Source organism: Saimiri boliviensis, chromosome 19 (assembly GCF_048565385.1).
Source record: "Saimiri boliviensis isolate mSaiBol1 chromosome 19, mSaiBol1.pri, whole genome shotgun sequence".
Taxonomy (NCBI): Eukaryota; Metazoa; Chordata; class Mammalia; order Primates; family Cebidae; genus Saimiri; species Saimiri boliviensis.
Window position 1 is genome coordinate 40,570,078 of NC_133467.1, and position 16,864 is coordinate 40,586,941.

Sequence of the window (16,864 nt, forward strand, 5' to 3'; positions counted from 1 at the left end):
AAAGGCCAGGTGCAGTGGCCCATGCCTGTAATCCCAGTACTTTGGCAGGCTGAGCTTGAGCTCAAGAGTTCAAGACCAGCCTGGCAATATGGCAAAACCCCTTCTCTGCAAAAAATACAAAACAAAACAAAAAATTAGCTGGGTATGGTGGCACATGCCTATAATCCCAGCAACTCAGGAGGCTTAGGCAGGAGAATTGCTTGAATCCAGGAGGCCAAGGTTGCAGTGAGCCATCACACTCCAGCCTGGGCAACAAGAGCAAAACTCCATGTCAAAAAATAATAATAATAATAAAATAATTTATTTTTTCAAAAGGCATTGATGGATCTAGAAGAATAAATGTTTTTTAAAAATTTTTCTTAGACGCCGGGTTCGGTAGCTCACGCCTATAATCCCAGCACTTTGGGAGACCGAGGCTGGTGGATTACCTGAGGTCAGGAGTTCAAGATCAGTCTGACCAACATGGTGAAACCCCATCCCCCCCCCCAAAAAAAAAAAAATCCTTAGAAAACAAATTTCTTAGAAAAGAACATATTATTAATTGTCAGTCTGGATTAAAAAAAAAAAAAAAAAAAAAACTAACCGGGTGCGGTGGCTCACGCCTGTAATCCCAGAACTTTGGGAGGCCGAGGCGGGTGGATCACGAGGTCAAGAGATCAAGACCATTCTGGTCAACATGGTGAAACCCCGTCTCTGCTAAAAATACAAAAAAGTAGCTGGGCATGGTGGCACGTGCCTGTAATCCCAGCTACTCAAGAGGCTGAGGCAGGTTGTGGTGAGCCGAGATCACATCATTGCACTCCAGCCTGGGTAACAAGATAGAAAAACTCCGTCTCAAAAAAAAAAAAAAAACAAAAAACAAAAAACAGAAAAACGTTTTAATTAATAGTTTCTTCCCCTCAGTTAAGAACACCAAATTTCCTTCATCTGCTCCTTCTCATGATCAAGAATCAACTTTGCCACTCAGGAGAGTGCTCTGGGTTGTTACTGCTCTTAGAAAATCTCTTGTTTTGAGACAATTCTTGGACTCAGACTTTCGACAGTATATTAAACTGCCCACTAGGTGGCAGAGCTGAGTCAATTGTATTTCTGAATTGAGTAAGAAAGAATTTCTCAGAAAAGGGGAAGTTGGGTTAAGCACACAATGTCCCGTCTCCCTCATAAACAACAATGCAGTCCAATTTTCTTCTCACAGAAAAACAAACCATCACCTCTCGCCTCCTTACCATCCCTGCTCTGATACATTCTTGGGCCAGAGGCTGTGAGCAAGAACAAATACAACACAGTTTAGCGTAAGAAACTTCGGTTGAGGTGTCCAGTCTAACAGTAATAAGAACTAATACTAGGATCTGAATTAGTGGTATATTCTAGCTAGAGACATACCCAAATCTATCAATTTTTTTTTTTTTTTTTTTGAGATGGCGGTTCAAGCCATCCTCCCACCTCAGCCTCCTGAGTAGCTGGGACTACAGGCGTACACCATCCCACTTGGCTAATTTTTTGTATTTTTAGTAGAGAAGGGGTTTCCCCATGTTGTCCAGGCTGGTCTTGAACTTGTGAGCTCATGCGATCCACCTGCCCGGGCCTCCCAAAATGCTGGGATTACAGGCACCCGGCCTCAATTTTCTCAGCCTCCCAAGTAGCTGGAATTACAGGAACCCACCACCATGCCCGGCTAATTTTTGTATTTTTAGTAGAGATGGGGTTTTGCCTTGTTGGCCAGACTGGTCTCAAACTCCTGACTTCAGGCGATCCACCCGCCTCAGCCTCCCAAAGTGCTGGGATTACAGGCACGAGCCACGGCGCCCAACCAAGAAAGTTTTTTTTTTTGTTTTGTTTTGTTTTTTGAGATGGAGTTTCGCTCTTGTTACCCAGGCTGGAGTGCAACGGCGCCATCTCGGCTCACCGCAACCTCCGCCTCCTGGGTTCAGGCAATTCTCCTGCCTCAGCCTCCTGAGTAGCTGGGATTACAGGCACACGCCACCATGCCCAGCTAATTTTTTGTATTTTTAGTAGAGATGGGGTTTCACCATGTTGACCAGGATGGTCTTGATCTCTTGACCTCGTGATCCACCTGCCTCGGCCTCCCAAAGTGCTGGGATTACAGGCTTGAGCCACCGCGCCCGGCAGAAAGTTTTAATAGAGGAAAAATTATTTGGCTGTCTACAGAAGAGTGGGTAAAATTTCAAGCAGCAGAGATGGGGAAGGGCAGGCATTCCAGATATGAGGAAAAACGTAAGCAGAGACACAAAGAGGAAGAAATACTAACGGAACACTGAGTCCTCAATTTGGCTGAAGTATAGGGTACATGTATGAGGAAGCAGCGGGAAATGAAATGAGAAGTCTGGTTTAGGACACTTCACAAAGACTTTAAATGGCAGGTTGAAGCATTTAAATGTGATTCAGTAAGCAATGCATTTTGCAGTATTATAGGAACACACAGGAACTCAATTTTGTGAGATTAATTTAGTGATGTTGTATAGATTACAGCAGGAAAATCAGTTAAAAGCTATTAAAGTAATCGAGGCAAAAGTAACAGGAACATGAACCAGAATGGTGGCAGTAAAATAAGAAAGAGATAGAGGCTAGAAACACTGGAAAGACGGCCTCTAGAGAATTTCGCAGTTGACTGGATGTGGGGCGTGACAGAGAGGAAGGAATTAAGGGCAATCTCTGGATGTTCATTTAAGCCTTTATAACTAGGGGAATGTATAATAGTTCCATTAAAACAAACAAGGGGCCTGGGTGCCATGGCTCATACCTATAATACTAGGACTTTGGGAGGCCAAGATGGAATGATCGCTCGAGTCCAGGATTTTGAGACCAGTCTGGGCAACAAACTGAGATCCCATCTCTACCAAAAATTAAACAATTAGCTGGGCATGGTGGCACACACCTGTGGTCCTGGCTACTTGAGAGGCTGAGGCAGGAGGATCCCTTGAGCCCAGGAGTTCAAGGCTGTAGTACTCTATGATTCCACTCCTGCACTCCCAATTGTGTGACAGAGCAAGACCTTGTCTCAAAAAGAAAGAAAAATAAAGAAAAGAAATGGGTTTGAACACCAGGGAAAGACTATGAATTCATTACTAGACAAGCTGAATTTGAGATACCACCTGGAACTCTGGAGACAGGCTAAAGGTATGTATAGACTTAAAGTCATTTACACAGAGTGATGTACAGACGGTCAAAGTGAGAAGCAAAACTTAAAGAAAGAAAAGGAGAAACCCTTAAAAAGAGTTTTCAGGGCGTAGAAAAAAAAGGAGAAAAAGGGCCGGGCGCGGTGGCTCACGCCTGTAATCCCAGCACTTTGGGAGGCCGAGGCGGGTGGATCACGAGGTCGAGAGATCGAGACCATCCTGGTCAACATGGTGAAACCCCGTCTCTACTAAAAATACAAAAAATTAGCTGGGCATGGTGGCATGTGCCTATAATCCCAGCTACTCAGGAGGCTGAGGCAGGAGAATTGCCTGAACCCAGGAGGCGGAGGTTGCAGTGAGCCGAGATCGCGCCATTGCACTCCAGCCTGGGTAAGGAGAGCGAAACTCTGTCTCAAAAAAAAAAAAAAAAGATGAAGTCCAAAAGTCAAGATAAGTGCTAAAAATTTTAAAAGATGGTAGTTTTCAAATTACATAGAAGTCAAAAAGAATAAAGCCTGTAAAGACTATTCTGAGTGGTTGGGTGCTGTGGCTCACGCCTGTAATCCCAGGACATTGGGAGACCGAGGCAGGCTGATCGCCTGAGGTCAGGAGTCGAGACCAGCCCAGACAGTATGGTGAAACCCTGTCTCTACTGGAAATACAAAAATGAGCTGGGCATGATAGCAGGTGCCTGTAACCCCAGCTACTTGGGAAGCTGAGGCAGGAGAATCGCTTGAACCCGGAGGCAGAGGTTGCAGTGAGCCAAGATCCTGCCACTGCACTCCAGCCTGGGTGACAGAGCTAGAATCCATCTGGGCAGGCCAGGGCAGAACAGGGGCGGGGAGGGGAGGAAAGAAAAACTACTCTGATTTCCTCTAGAGACCTTAAGGAAAATCGTTTCAGAGAGACCAGAAGGCAAACTACAAAGGGACAAGTTCAATCCACGGAGAAAGCTGATACAGGTTATTCTCTTAAGAATTTGACAGTAGGCCGGGCGCCTATAATCCCAGCACTTTGGGAGGCCGAGATGGGTGGATCACGAGGTCAAGAGATCGAGACCACCCTGGTCAACATGGTGAAATGCCGTCTCTACCAAAAATACAAAAATTAGCTGGGCATGGCGGCGCACGCCTGTAGTCCCAGCTACTCGGGAGGCTGAGGCAGGAGAACTGCTTGAACCCAGGAGACGGAGGTTGAGGTGAGCCAGGATCACACCATTGCACTCCAGCCTGGGTAACAAGAGTGATACTCCATCTCAAAAAAAAAAAAAAAAAAGAAATTTGACAGTAAAAGAACACTGTCCAGGCGTGGTGGTTCTCGCCTGTAATTCCAGCACTTTGGGAAGCCAACACGGGTGGATCACTTGAGGTCAGGAGTTTGAGACCAGCCTGGCCAACAGGGTGAAATCCCATCGCTACCAAAAATACAAAAATTAGTCGGGCGTGGTGGCAGGCACCTGTAATTCCAGCTACTCAGGAGGCTAAGGCAGGAGAATCGCTTGAACCCAGGAGGCAGAGACTGCAGTGAGCCAAGATCTTACCACTGCTCTCCAGCCTGGATGACAGAGTGAGATTATCTCAAAAATAAAGAAAGAAAGAAAGAAAGAAAGAAAGAAGAAGAAAAATACTGTGATAGTATGAGAAGGGAAAGTAACATTTTCTTTACCATGCATAAAGGCAACTTTAAGAACTATGGGCCAGCACTGCAGTGGCTCACTCACACCATCCCAGCACTTTGGGATGCTGAGGTGGGCGGATCACTTGAGGTCAGGAGTTCAAGACCAGCCTGTTCAGTGCCTGTAATCCCAGCTACTCTGGAGGCAGAATCATTTGAGCCCGGGAGGCAGAGGCTGCAGTGACCCGAGATTGTGCCATTGCACTCCAGCCTGGGCGGCAGAGTGAGTCTCTATATTAAAAAAATAAGTAAGGCCGGGCGAGGTGGCTCAAACCTGTAATCTCAGCATTTTGGGAGGCCAAGGTGGATGGATCACCTGAGGTCAGGAGTTCAAGATCTGCCTGGCCAACACAGTAAAGCCCTAACTCTACTAAAAATACCAAAAAATAAACCAGGCACAGTAGCTATAATCCCAGCTACTAGGGAGGCTGAGGCAGGAGAATCACTTAAACCTGGGAAGTAGAGGTTGCAGTGAGCCAACATCACGTCACTGCACTATAGCCTCAGTGACAGAGTAAGACTTTGTCTCAAAAATAAGTAAATAAAGTTAATTTTTTTTAAGAAAATGAAGAAGGCTGGCACAGTGGCTCACGCCTATAATCCCAGCACTTTGGGAGGCCAAGGCGAGCAGATCACTTGAGACCAGGAGTTCGGGACCAGCCTGGCCAACAGGGTGAACTCGGGCTTACTAAAAATACAAAAATTAGTTAGACATGGTGGTGTGCACCTGTAATACCAGCTCCTTGAGAGGCTGAGGTGAGAGAATCACTTGAACCTGGGAGGTGGAGGTTGCAGTGAGCCAAGATGAAATCATGCCACTGCTCTCCAGCATGGGTGACAGAGCGAGACTCAGTCTCAAAAAACAAACAAACAAACATAAAGAACTATCTTTAGGAAGTTACCGTAAGGGCCTTCAGAAAACGAAAAAAAAAAAAAAAAACTATCTTAAATGAGCCTGCAATACCTCTGAACAAAGTTAATTCAGCCCCTCTCCCATCTTGCCATGAATTTGGGCAATACTGAGATCTCTATCCCTTGCTTATCATGGTAGAAAAATAGATCTCGTAAACACAAAATGTGGACTTCCAGCTGAGATATTTTCAAAAGTTAAAACTAAATTAAAAAACCAAGTTGGGTATGGTGGCTCATGTCTATAATCGTGAGGCTAAGGTGGGTGGATCGCTTGAGCCCAGGAGTTCCAGACCAACCTCAGCAACATGGCAAGACTCCATCTCTACCAAAATATTCAAAAATTAGCCCGGCATGTGCCTGTTAGTCCCAGCTACCCAGGAGGCCAAGGTGGAAGGATCACCTCAGCCTGGGAGCTTAAGGCTACAGTGAGACATGAACCTGCCACTGCACTCCAGCCTGGTGACAGAGTAAGACTCTGTCTAAAAAAAAAAAAAAAAAAAAAAAAAAAAAAAAAAAAAGGTTAGCCAGGTATGGTGTGCATACCTAGTAGTTCCAGCTCCTGAGCTATAGTTGTGCCACTGCACTCCAGTCTGAGCAACAGAAAAATAAATAAAGAGAATCCTGGGTTTGGAGCGTGGCTCCACAGATACTAGCTTACGTCCCAGGGCAAGTCACTTAACCCTGGGACGTAAGGGTTAAAATAAGTACTAGTATTTTTAAAAAGGCTGCTAGACCCCCCTTTAACTCTAAAATTCTCTTGAGTCTTGGGCCAAATCCTTTATAAGACTGTTGTGAGAATCAAACGGGACTTTGTGTGTCAAAGCACTGCGAGGCACGACACCCAGCGGAGTGCATACTTCAGTCAAACCTGGGTTCAAGATCTTGCTCCACTTACAAAATCCATGGCCTCAGGCAAATTACTTCACTTCTGGGCCTGACTAAACCAACACTGAGTCATAAGGTTATTGTGAGAATTAAGTGAAACAATCTAACCTCAAACACTTTCTAGAACATGACAGATGACCTTATAAATATCACTGACATAATTATATAAAGGACTTAGTTTATTATAGGTGCTCGATAAATGGTAATTACTTAAAAAGTCACTCGGAGGCCGGGCGCGGTGGCTCATGCCTGTAATCCCAGCACTTTGGGAGGCCGAGGCGGGTGGATCACGAGGTCAAGAGATCGAGACCGTCCTAGTCAACATGGTGAAACCCCGTCTCTACTAAAAATACAAAAATTAGCTGGGCATGGTGGTATGTGCCTGTAATCCCAGCTACTCAGGAGGCTGAGGCAGGAAAATTGCCTGAACCCGGGAGGCGGAGGTTGCAGTGAGCCGAGACCGTGCCATTGTACTCCAGCCTGGGTAACAAGAGCGAAAGTCCGTCTCAAAAAAAAAAAAAAAAAAAGTCACTCAGAACTCTAACATGCTATACAATTTTCTTATGTTTTGAGATGGAGTTTCGCTCCTGTTGCCCAGGCTGGAGTGCAATGGTGCAATCTCAGCTCACCGAAACCTTCGCCTCCCGGGTTCAAGCGGTTCTCCTGCCTCAGCCTGCTGAATAGCTGGGATTACAGGCATGTGCCACCACACCTGGCTAATTTTGTATTTTTCATAGACACGGGGTTTCTCCATGTTGGTCAGACTGGTCGCAAACTCCCAACCTCAGGTGATCCACCCACCTCGGCCTCCCAATGTGCTGGGATTACAGGCGTGAGCCACTGCGCCCGGCCCAATTTTTTTTTTTAATAGAGATGGGGTCTCACTAAAACGCCCAAGGTGGTCTTGTATTTCTGGCCTCAAGTGATCCTCAAGTGATCCTCCCATTACAGCCTCCCAAAGTACTGGGATTACAGGCATGAGCCACCACACCTGGCCTACAATTGTTAACTGATTCTTATTTATCTATGACTTGAGAGGCCGAGATAGGCAGGCTGTTTGAGCAGCAGTTTGAGATCAGCCTGGCTAACATGGCAAAACCCCATTTCTACTAAAAATACAAAAATTACCTAGGCGTGGTAGAGTGCACCTGTAGTCCCAGCTACTCCGGAGACTGAGGTGGGAGGATCGCTTGAGCCTGGAATGCAGAGGTTTCCGTGAGCCAAATGCCACTGCATTCCAACCTGAGTGACAGAGTGAGACCCTGTCTTGAAAAAAAAGGGGAAATGGGTAAGGGTAAAAGGGACTAAAGGTGACAGAGTGAAGACAAGGACCAAGAAAGGGCTTCGTTTCGCATTAAGAACAACAAGTCTTCAAGTTCTAAATGTTTGTCAGGCCAGAGGTTAAACAACAGAGAAATGCAAACTGTTTTGTCTCCGACTGGCAAGGAAGTGCTGGCTTTATTCTATCACCTGCAGTAAGGCAAACAAACAACAATCGCCACTTGGTTTCCTATTGGCACCAGGACTGAAGACAGTAAAGGAGGGGCAGATCAAGATGACCTCACTTGCAAAACTCTTGAACTGTGCCCTACTTTTCTGTTCCTCCTTGGCCCCCCCTTTTCCCAAACCTCGCAAGTGTTTTTATACCCTGATTTCAGGACAAGAGTTTACAAAATTTGTTTCTTCTTACACCTAGGAACTGGGAAAGGAGAATCAGGGGGCAGATTTTTATCAAAATACCAGGTTACAAGGTGAAAGGTTGTAAACAACTGTGTCCAGGAGGGCTCCGCTTCAGAACATGCTTTGGCTACAGGCCTGGGAGGCAGCAGCTGCTGCCAAAGCTAAATAATTTTTTGGCATTTAAAGGAACCCTGGCATAACACGGAGCAAAGCAGTCTGTACTGAGCTCTGCAAATGGGAAGAAATGAGGAAACTAGAGCCCAAGAGGGAAACTAAGAATGAGAGAACTGACATAGGATTTTTAAAAACTCGACAATTCAGTACTTTATAGATGTGTCCAAATAAATATCAATGTTCCCTTTTCTCTAAGATGTCCTATATTACCACCACCCTGATCCACGACTAGCCATCTTTCCTATCCCCTCAAATTTTATGTAGTTAAGATTTAACAATATTGATTCATATATTTGTCAGCATTTTGATGTTTCATATTTATGCATACTTTCACACCCATCAAACTAAGCATTCTCCCAGTAGCCAGAGTTTTGAACTTTTTTTTTTCTTCTTTTGAGATGCAGTTTACCTCTTGTTGCCCAGGCTGGAACGCAATGGCGCAATCTCAGCTCACCACAACCTCTGCCTCCTGGGTTCAAGTGATTCTCCTGCCTCAGCCTCCCAAGTAACTGAGATTACAGGCATGCGCCACCACACCCAGCTAATTTTGTATTTTTAGTAGAGACAGGGTTTCTCCATGTTGGTCAGGCTGGCTTCAAACTCCTGACCTCAGGGGATCCACCCGACTCGGCCTCCCAAAGTGATGAGATTACAGGTACGAGCCACCGTGCCCAGCCAGTTTTGAACTTTTAAAATTACTTCAGTTAGAGTCCCACCTCCTCTGCTCTCAGCAACTCAATCAATATTGTTAACCAACTGAAAACACCTCAAGCCTAGTTGCTTAACTTTCCAGAGCAGGGTGCCGCCTCAAACTCACCCTAAGGATCAACATGTTCCTGGGGTTTAATGCGTGTGTGTGCGTGTTTTCCAAGAGACTCATGATGTTTATTCTTGAGCTTGCTTAATATTGGGGTTGAGTTGTAACTTGTTAGCCTTAGGGTGTCAATCCAGCTAGTCGGAGGAAGGAAGAAGGCTCCTTAACAGCAATGAATAGATTTCTTTTCTTTCTTTCTTTTTTTTTTTTTTTTTTTTGAGACGGAGTTTCGCTCTTGTTACCCAGGCTGGAGTGCAATGGCGCGATCTCGGCTCACCGCAACCTCCGCCTCTTGGGTTCAGGCATTTCTCCTGCCTCAGCCTCCTGAGTAGCTGGGATTACAGGCATGCGCCACCATGCCCAGCTAATTTTTTTTGTATTTATAGTAGAGACGGGGTTTCACCATGTTGACCAGGATGGTCTCGATCTCTCGACCTCGTGATCCACCCGCCTCGGCCTCCCAAAGTGCTGGGATTACAGGCTTGAGCCACCGCGCCCGGCAGATTTCTTTTTCTTTTTCTTTTTTTTTTTTTGCTGATTCGGTAGGGTTTCAATATACTTGAATGCTTCTTAGTCACTTCCCCATCTTAATCTTGGGTCATTATCCTCCTCTTTCCAGCACAAAGAATGAAATAATAATCCTGATACACCAGCACAGATAGGGGAAGGGTCTGTGAATCAAAGAAAAGTGATTCTAATCCCTGAACCTCTGCATACAAGTTTTTCTTATTACATTTAGAAGTAACTTCTTAGTACTCAACTCCTAAGGCTTCTCACAGCCAGCAGGGAAAAACCCATCTGACAGCTAGCCAAAAGAAACCAACAAAGAATGAGGAGGCAGGGTAGGGTCCCTTCTGGCTTGAATTTATCGTGCTCTGGTGACGGATCTTCTCTTTCCCTTCTTACTGATTCCTAAGCCACTTAGGGAACAAAAACTTTGAAATGATTTTTTAAAAATTGTTCCCTCACACAATTTGTGTGGTCCTCTCTTTACTGAAAATCTGGATCTAAACTAGAGGACTTTCTTGCTTTTAACCAGCCTTCTGGATGTACATTTGATTCAGCGAGTTGGGAGAAGGGATGGAGACAGGAAAAGGTGAACGTAACTCTGGAAGAAAGTGACAAAGAGTGAAGCATCCATTCTTCCCCGTTTTTCTTTTCCCCCAGAAGCAGGGATGGAGTGGCACATAGTCAGCGCCTGGGCACACCTCACTAAAGGGGTAACGAGGTAAACGGGGAATACAGACAAAACGTTCCCGGGCTCTGCAGGTAGAAATTGAACAGATGACGGGATAAGCCTCAGGATGTAAACACGCCCGCCCTATTTCCGTTCCAGAGAACAGAACGAACAGAAAGAGGGTACACGGGGGTGACGAACGGCACCGGCACGCCGCCTCAGCCCTAGCCCAAGGGCTGGAACCCGGACGGCATCAGTCCCACAGGCCCGATGAGGCTGAATGCGCGCCTTGCCTTCAGAGGTGGTGGTGCTCTTTTAAATTTAATAAGGATGCGGGGCAAGAGAGGGCCAAAGGGCTGTTCCCGAACAGTAACACCAAGCGTTCCCCACGCTCCACAGCCCCCAACCTAAGAGTACTTTCGGAACCACGGAATTGTTTTTCACGGACTTGCTATTTATGAGTCAGGAATAAACAAACGGCAGGCTCTGAAGACATCTCGCTGGCCAAGACCAGGCATGACATTCCCTCGCAAGCACAGACGCCTTTTACCTCGTAACACGGGTCCCAGACCAGAAGCGGCCACACCCGCCCTCCGATCGCCCGTCGCCCTGGCGAGGTTTCAGGGTCAGTGGGCTCCTCCTTCCGGTGGGCTCGCGGGAGGACGCCCCGCAGCCCCCTCCCTTCCCTCCTTCCTCTCCTTCCCCCTCCTTGCGCGGCTGCGGAGCCCAACAACCATTTTCTCCGCCAGGAGCACACCGTGTCCACGCGCCTCGGCGAGCTCACTGATTGGTCGGGCTCCCGGTAAACAGGGACTGGGCAGCCAATGGGAGGGATGTGCACGAGGGCAGCACGAGCCTCCGGGCCAGCGCGCGCGTGGCTCCGCTGGCCCAGGCTACTATATAGAGCCGTTTCCGGCTCTTGCTCGAAACTAAGCTCCTTGCTCTTTGGAGGAGTTGTTGTAGAGCTCGGATCTCTTCTCCGGCAATTGCGGGGGGCAAAGAAGGCTTTTCCCCTGAAATCCTTTAGTGTAACCAGCGGCGTGAAATTTTTGGACGCCTTTTCGAAAACCTAGTGGTTAAAATTCAACTGTCTGAATCTTTAAATTTGAGCTCGAACTGCTTAAGAATACCTTCATTCCTTTGGAAGAGTGAAATAATTTACTGGAAAGGAGGTTTCTCGATCTGGGACTTTTTAAGAATTTTTATTCCACGCTCGTTCCTGACTCTTAAGTCGACTCAGTCCCATCATGGTGATGTTCAAGAAGATCAAGTCTTTGGAGGTGGTCTTTAACGACCCTGAGAAGGTGTACGGCAGCGGTGAGAAGGTGGCTGGCCGGGTCATCGTGGAGGTGTGCGAAGTCACTCGTGTCAAAGCCGTTAGGATCCTGGCTTGCGGAGTGGCTAAAGTGCTCTGGATGCAGGGCTCCCAGCAGTGCAAACAGACCTCGGAGTACCTGCGCTATGAAGACACGCTTCTTCTGGAAGACCAGCCAACAGGTAAGCGCCCCGGTTCATTGTTGGAGGGTGGAAAGCTGCTAAGGGAATAGAAAGGAATACACATAAACCCATATGCAATGTTTTGAGTTGCTCCGTTTTGAGTGGTTTGAATGACGTGTTGTTGCTTCCTAGCATCTGTTTCAATTTGCATTCTCCCCCCCACCCCACCCCACCCCTAAAACTGGGTGATTTGTACAATTTTTTATGGTGCTGTGTCTTCAAGGTGATTCAGAGGGGCGTTGCCTTGGGTAAAGTCTTATGTATACATACGTTGCTTATTCTTTGCCTACCTCTGTTTGAGATGTTAAGAGTAACAGCCCTGGGTGAATCATTAAGCATTGCAGGGCTTTGCAACTTGCTGCCCTACAAAATACATCAGAATCTCTCTTTAAGAACAATATGGGATGATTTAAAAAATACATATATATAGGGTGAAATTGGGGGTACTTCAGTACACTGCATGCCACCCAGTCATTCCTTATCACACAGATGCATTTTAAGTGTAACAGGAAGCCTAATGGTCACTCGATTTTCTTTCCCTGCAGGTGAGAATGAGATGGTGATCATGAGACCTGGAAACAAATATGAGTACAAGTTCGGCTTTGAGCTTCCTCAGGGGTGAGTATCGGCTAAATGCATCTTTGAACGTCTCTGTCTAAATTATCTTGCCTTCCTTACTGTTTCTTGGAGAGCATTTAAAATTTTTCATTTTCTTGACACAGGCCTCTGGGAACATCCTACAAAGGAAAATACGGGTGTGTAGACTACTGGGTGAAGGCTTTTCTTGACCGCCCCAGCCAGCCAACTCAAGAGACAAAGAAAAACTTTGAAGTAGTGGATCTGGTGGATGTCAATACCCCTGATTTAATGGTGAGATTCATTTTAAAGAGTGTATTCTTCTGGTCACGGGGAGGATGAATCAGATGTCTTGGGCATTAGATTGAAGCATCTCAAAACGTCTCTTGTCCCCTTCTGCATAGGCACCTGTGTCCGCTAAAAAGGAAAAGAAAGTTTCCTGCATGTTCATTCCCGATGGACGGGTGTCTGTCTCGGCTCGAATTGACAGAAAAGGATTCTGTGAAGGTAAATCGCTAGTGCTGGTGGTAGATATCTTAGCAAGAACTGGGTTTAGGGCCAAGGGCATGGGACTGGGGTAGAAGAAATGTCATTAACTGGACCGAGTATCAGTTAACAAGTTTTCATCTTTCTCATTGCTAGGTGATGAGATTTCCATCCATGCTGACTTTGAGAATACATGTTCCCGAATTGTGGTCCCCAAAGCTGCCATCGTGGCCCGCCACACTTACCTTGCCAATGGCCAGACCAAGGTGCTGACTCAGAAGTTGTCCTCAGTCAGAGGCAATCATATCATCTCAGGGACCTGCGCATCATGGCGTGGCAAGAGCCTTCGGGTGCAGAAGATCAGGCCTTCTATCCTGGGCTGCAACATCCTTCGAGTTGAATATTCCTTACTGGTGAGTAGATGCAGGGTGGCTTCTGCGGAGAAATTGTTCCTCTGTCACCACACAGTTTTGTTTTCTCCAGATCTCTGATCTAACAAACTTCCATCTGCCTTTCTAGATCTATGTTAGCGTTCCTGGATCCAAGAAGGTCATCCTTGACCTGCCCCTGGTAATTGGCAGCAGATCAGGTCTAAGCAGCAGAACATCCAGCATGGCCAGCCGAACCAGCTCTGAGATGAGTTGGGTAGACCTGAACATCCCTGATACCCCAGAAGGTGAGCCAGACCCCATGTCTTTTCTTCCCCTCTGGTCTACCTGGGTTTGTAAAATTGTGATGCTCTAGCATTTCTTGGGCAGGCTTCTTATGTGGCCATATATATTTTTTTTCTAGCTCCTCCTTGCTATATGGATATCATTCCTGAAGATCACCGATTGGAGAGCCCTACCACTCCTCTGCTAGATGACGTGGATGGCTCTCAAGACAGCCCTATCTTTATGTATGCCCCTGAGTTCAAGTTCATGCCACCACCTACATATACTGAGGTGAGAAATTGTCATCCTTTCTGTTCAATTTGTCCTAAGCCTCTCTAAGAGAAGTTGACTTAGCAGGATCGCTAAACTGGGTTGGTTCTAATTCTTACCTGAACTGAAATAGTCTGTTTCTTCCTTCAGGTGGATCCCTGCGTCCTCAACAACAACGTGCAGTGAGCATGTGGAAGAAAAGAAGCAGCTTTACCTACTTGTTTCTTTCTGCCTCTCTTCCTGGACTCTCATTTTTTCAGAGACTCAACGGTCTCTGCAGTGGAGTGGGGCTGCACCTCAGCCTCTGACTCCCCAACGTAGGGGCGGTCAGCAGGCAATCTCCTGGGCCTGGATGCGCACCCATCCTCAGCCAGCGCCGATGTTGTGATACGTGGTGTTTGCTGGATGGGTTTAAAAACAACTAGAAAAACTCAGGCCCATCCATTTTCTCAGATCTTCAACATTGAGGCCTTTTCAGAAGTTTAGGGTCAGGTAGAAATGGCCTCCTGGCATAAGCTTTTCAAGGGTTTTTGGAGGCTTTTCTAATTGTGATAACAACTTTGGACCTTGAACTGGGGAGAAGAGCCAATTTAGCAAACTAGGGAGATGAAAAGAATTGTGGCCAAAACTTTTGGAAAAAGGAGGTTCTTAAAATCAGCGTTCCCTATTCCGCACTTGTAGAAAAAAAAAAAGAAAAACCTTCCAGGGCTGTTTTGACAGACATTGGAGAGACCTTTCCCTGTGATTTGAAAGGAAGCTAGCTGCTCTAGGGTCGTTTTTGCTTAGAGTGCACTTTTAACCTGGCTTTTAAAGCAGTCGGAACTGTCCCACCAAAAGTCTTAAAAGCCATTTTAACTCCTGCACTGTGTTCTCCTGTTGCGAATGTTTTCATGTGGGAGGATGTTTTCCTCTTCGTGCAAGTCCTTGGAATTGATTCTAAGGTGATGTTCTTAGCACTTTAGTTCTGTCAGATTTTTGGTTGTCCCCCTCTGCCATCTTAAATGTAAGCTGAAACTGTTCTATGTCTCCAGGGGTAAAAGCCCAAAGACGGGGGTGGGGGCGGGGGCAGAACAAAAAAAAGGGTCAACTACTTTGAGATTGCCCCAATGTACAGGATTTTATCATTCGGACACTCACATTACGTGAAAGGGTTGCTGCTGTGAGCCTTGCCCGCTGTGACCTCTCCAGACCCAAGGAGGACCTCTCGATCAAGATGCCTCATCACTGTGATCAGAACCTCCAAATACTGCCGCGAGAAACGAGAGGGCAGGTCTTCACGAAAGCCCTTCGGACCCCTTCCCTGCCCAGTGTGGGGAGATAGGGATACTGGCCCCTCTCTTGCTACAGCTGCCAGCACTTGGCCAGTCACTCTCAGCTATAGCACTTTGTTCACTGTCCTGTGTCAGAGCACTGAGCTCCACCCTTGTCTGAGAGTTCATACAGCCAGAAAGTGTGGGCTGAAGGTGGTTTCATGTTTTTGTATTGTGTATCTTTTTGTATGGTAAAGACTATTTTTTGTACTTAACCAGGTATATTTTTACCGAAGACTGGGGGTATTCTTTGTAAAAAATAAAAATAAAGTTTTTTTAATGGCCAAAAAGAAAAAAATAGTGTTTGTGAGCTGGCTTTGGAGAAGCTTTTGGGAAGAAGGTGTGCTTAAAGGAGCTTTTCTCTGCTTAACAAGCCACACTAGCCAGGCGGGATGGCGCGTGCCTGTAGTCCCAGCTACTCAGGAGGCTGAGGTGGGAGGATCGCTTGAGCCCAGGAGTTCTGGGCTGCAGTGTGCTGTGCCGATCGGGTGTCCGCACTAAGTTCGGCATCAGTATGGTGACCTCCTGGGAGCAGGCGACCACCAGGTTGCCTAAGGAGGGGTGAACCAGACCAGGTCGGAAACGAGAGCAGGTCAAAACTCCCGTGCTGATCAGTAATGGCATTCTGCCTGTGAATAGCCACTCTACTCCAGCCTGGGCAACATAGCGAGACCCTATCTCTTTAAAAAAAAAAAAAAAAAAAAACACCCCACGCTAACGAAAACCTTGTGGAGAAAATACTTTCCCTGTGGACCCTAAGTAATGTTGGCAGAGTCGGGGCTAGAGGAGTAAAGAAGGTAACAGTTTGAGGCATGTTTCTTTCAGATTCACTAAAGAACTATACTGGGATTTTGTTGTCTCGTTTTCCAAATCCCTAGCTAACGATTACTAAATTCCTTCTGTTTTGGAGTTCATGAGTGCTTGAAATACAGGGAAAATTATGTTTATGAGGGAATTTGCAATAAATGGGGGGAGGTTCTTCCATCCTTTTTTGTTTTGTTTTGTTGTTGTTGAGACCGGCTCACTCTCACCCACGCTGGAGTGTAGTGGCATGATCTCAGCTCACGGCAGCCTTGACCTGGGCTCAAGTGATCCTCCCACCTCAGCCTCCCACATAGCTGGGCTACAGACACACACCGCTACCCTCAGCTAGTTTTTATATTTTTTGCAGAGTTGGGGTTTTGCTGTGTTGTCTAGGCTGTCCTCAAACTTCGGGGCTCAAGTAATCTACTTGCCCTGACCTCCCGAAGTGTTGAGAATACAGGCTTGCGACACCGCACCCAGCTGAAGATCCCTTTTTTATAATTTGGTTTTATCATGAGGTTTTTTCCCAGTGTAAACCTGATTTATATACTAACAAGTATAACTATTCAGGACTTAAGAGGTTATAGAGTTATGAGTATTCTTTGGAGGCAGCTAACCATTTTTTTATTTTCACAGTTTCTATGCAAGCACATAACTCAGTAAATGTTTGCTAACCATTCAACCCCACCCTCATCCCTTAGATGGTGTAGTGGTTCCTATTCCTTATAGGGTAATAGTAGTAGAGATCCCACCTTTAATTGGTGTGATTTTCATTCCTTTTTTGGGGGATAGAGTCTCACTCTATCTCCCAGGCT

The 16,864-nt window shown here is 46.4% G+C and overlaps 1 protein-coding gene and 1 long non-coding RNA gene across 2 annotated transcripts in view; one reads left to right on the forward strand and one right to left on the reverse strand.

The window, feature by feature from the left end:
• LOC141582259 (uncharacterized) overlaps positions 1 to 11,258 on the reverse strand; it is a 43,936-nt gene extending 32,678 nt beyond the window's left edge. Inside the window, exon 1 of the long non-coding RNA XR_012515074.1 lies at positions 11,004 to 11,258. This is a non-coding gene — a long non-coding RNA (uncharacterized LOC141582259). The remainder of the gene's footprint in view (positions 1 to 11,003) is intronic.
• Positions 11,259 to 11,371: 113 nt separating this feature from the next.
• TXNIP (thioredoxin interacting protein) lies at positions 11,372 to 15,543 on the forward strand. Its single transcript, XM_003944377.4, has 8 exons — positions 11,372 to 11,950; positions 12,496 to 12,568; positions 12,673 to 12,820; positions 12,931 to 13,033; positions 13,169 to 13,425; positions 13,532 to 13,688; positions 13,805 to 13,956; positions 14,086 to 15,543. The coding sequence occupies exons 1-8, from the start codon at positions 11,701 to 11,703 to the stop codon at positions 14,119 to 14,121; spliced, it is 1,176 nt and encodes a 391-aa protein (XP_003944426.1). The 5' UTR covers positions 11,372 to 11,700; the 3' UTR covers positions 14,122 to 15,543.
• Positions 15,544 to 16,864: the final 1,321 nt, after the last annotated feature.

Bases quoted from the DNA above. Each gene is read 5' to 3' on its own strand.
- TXNIP (XM_003944377.4), top strand. From the start codon at position 11,701: ATGGTGATGTTCAAGAAGATCAAGTCTTTGGAGGTGGTCTTTAACGAC. The intron at 12,821-12,930 runs GTGAGATTCATT...CCTTCTGCATAG, and splicing joins TCAATACCCCTGATTTAATG to GCACCTGTGTCCGCTAAAAA. The intron at 13,957-14,085 runs GTGAGAAATTGT...TTCTTCCTTCAG, and splicing joins CACCACCTACATATACTGAG to GTGGATCCCTGCGTCCTCAA.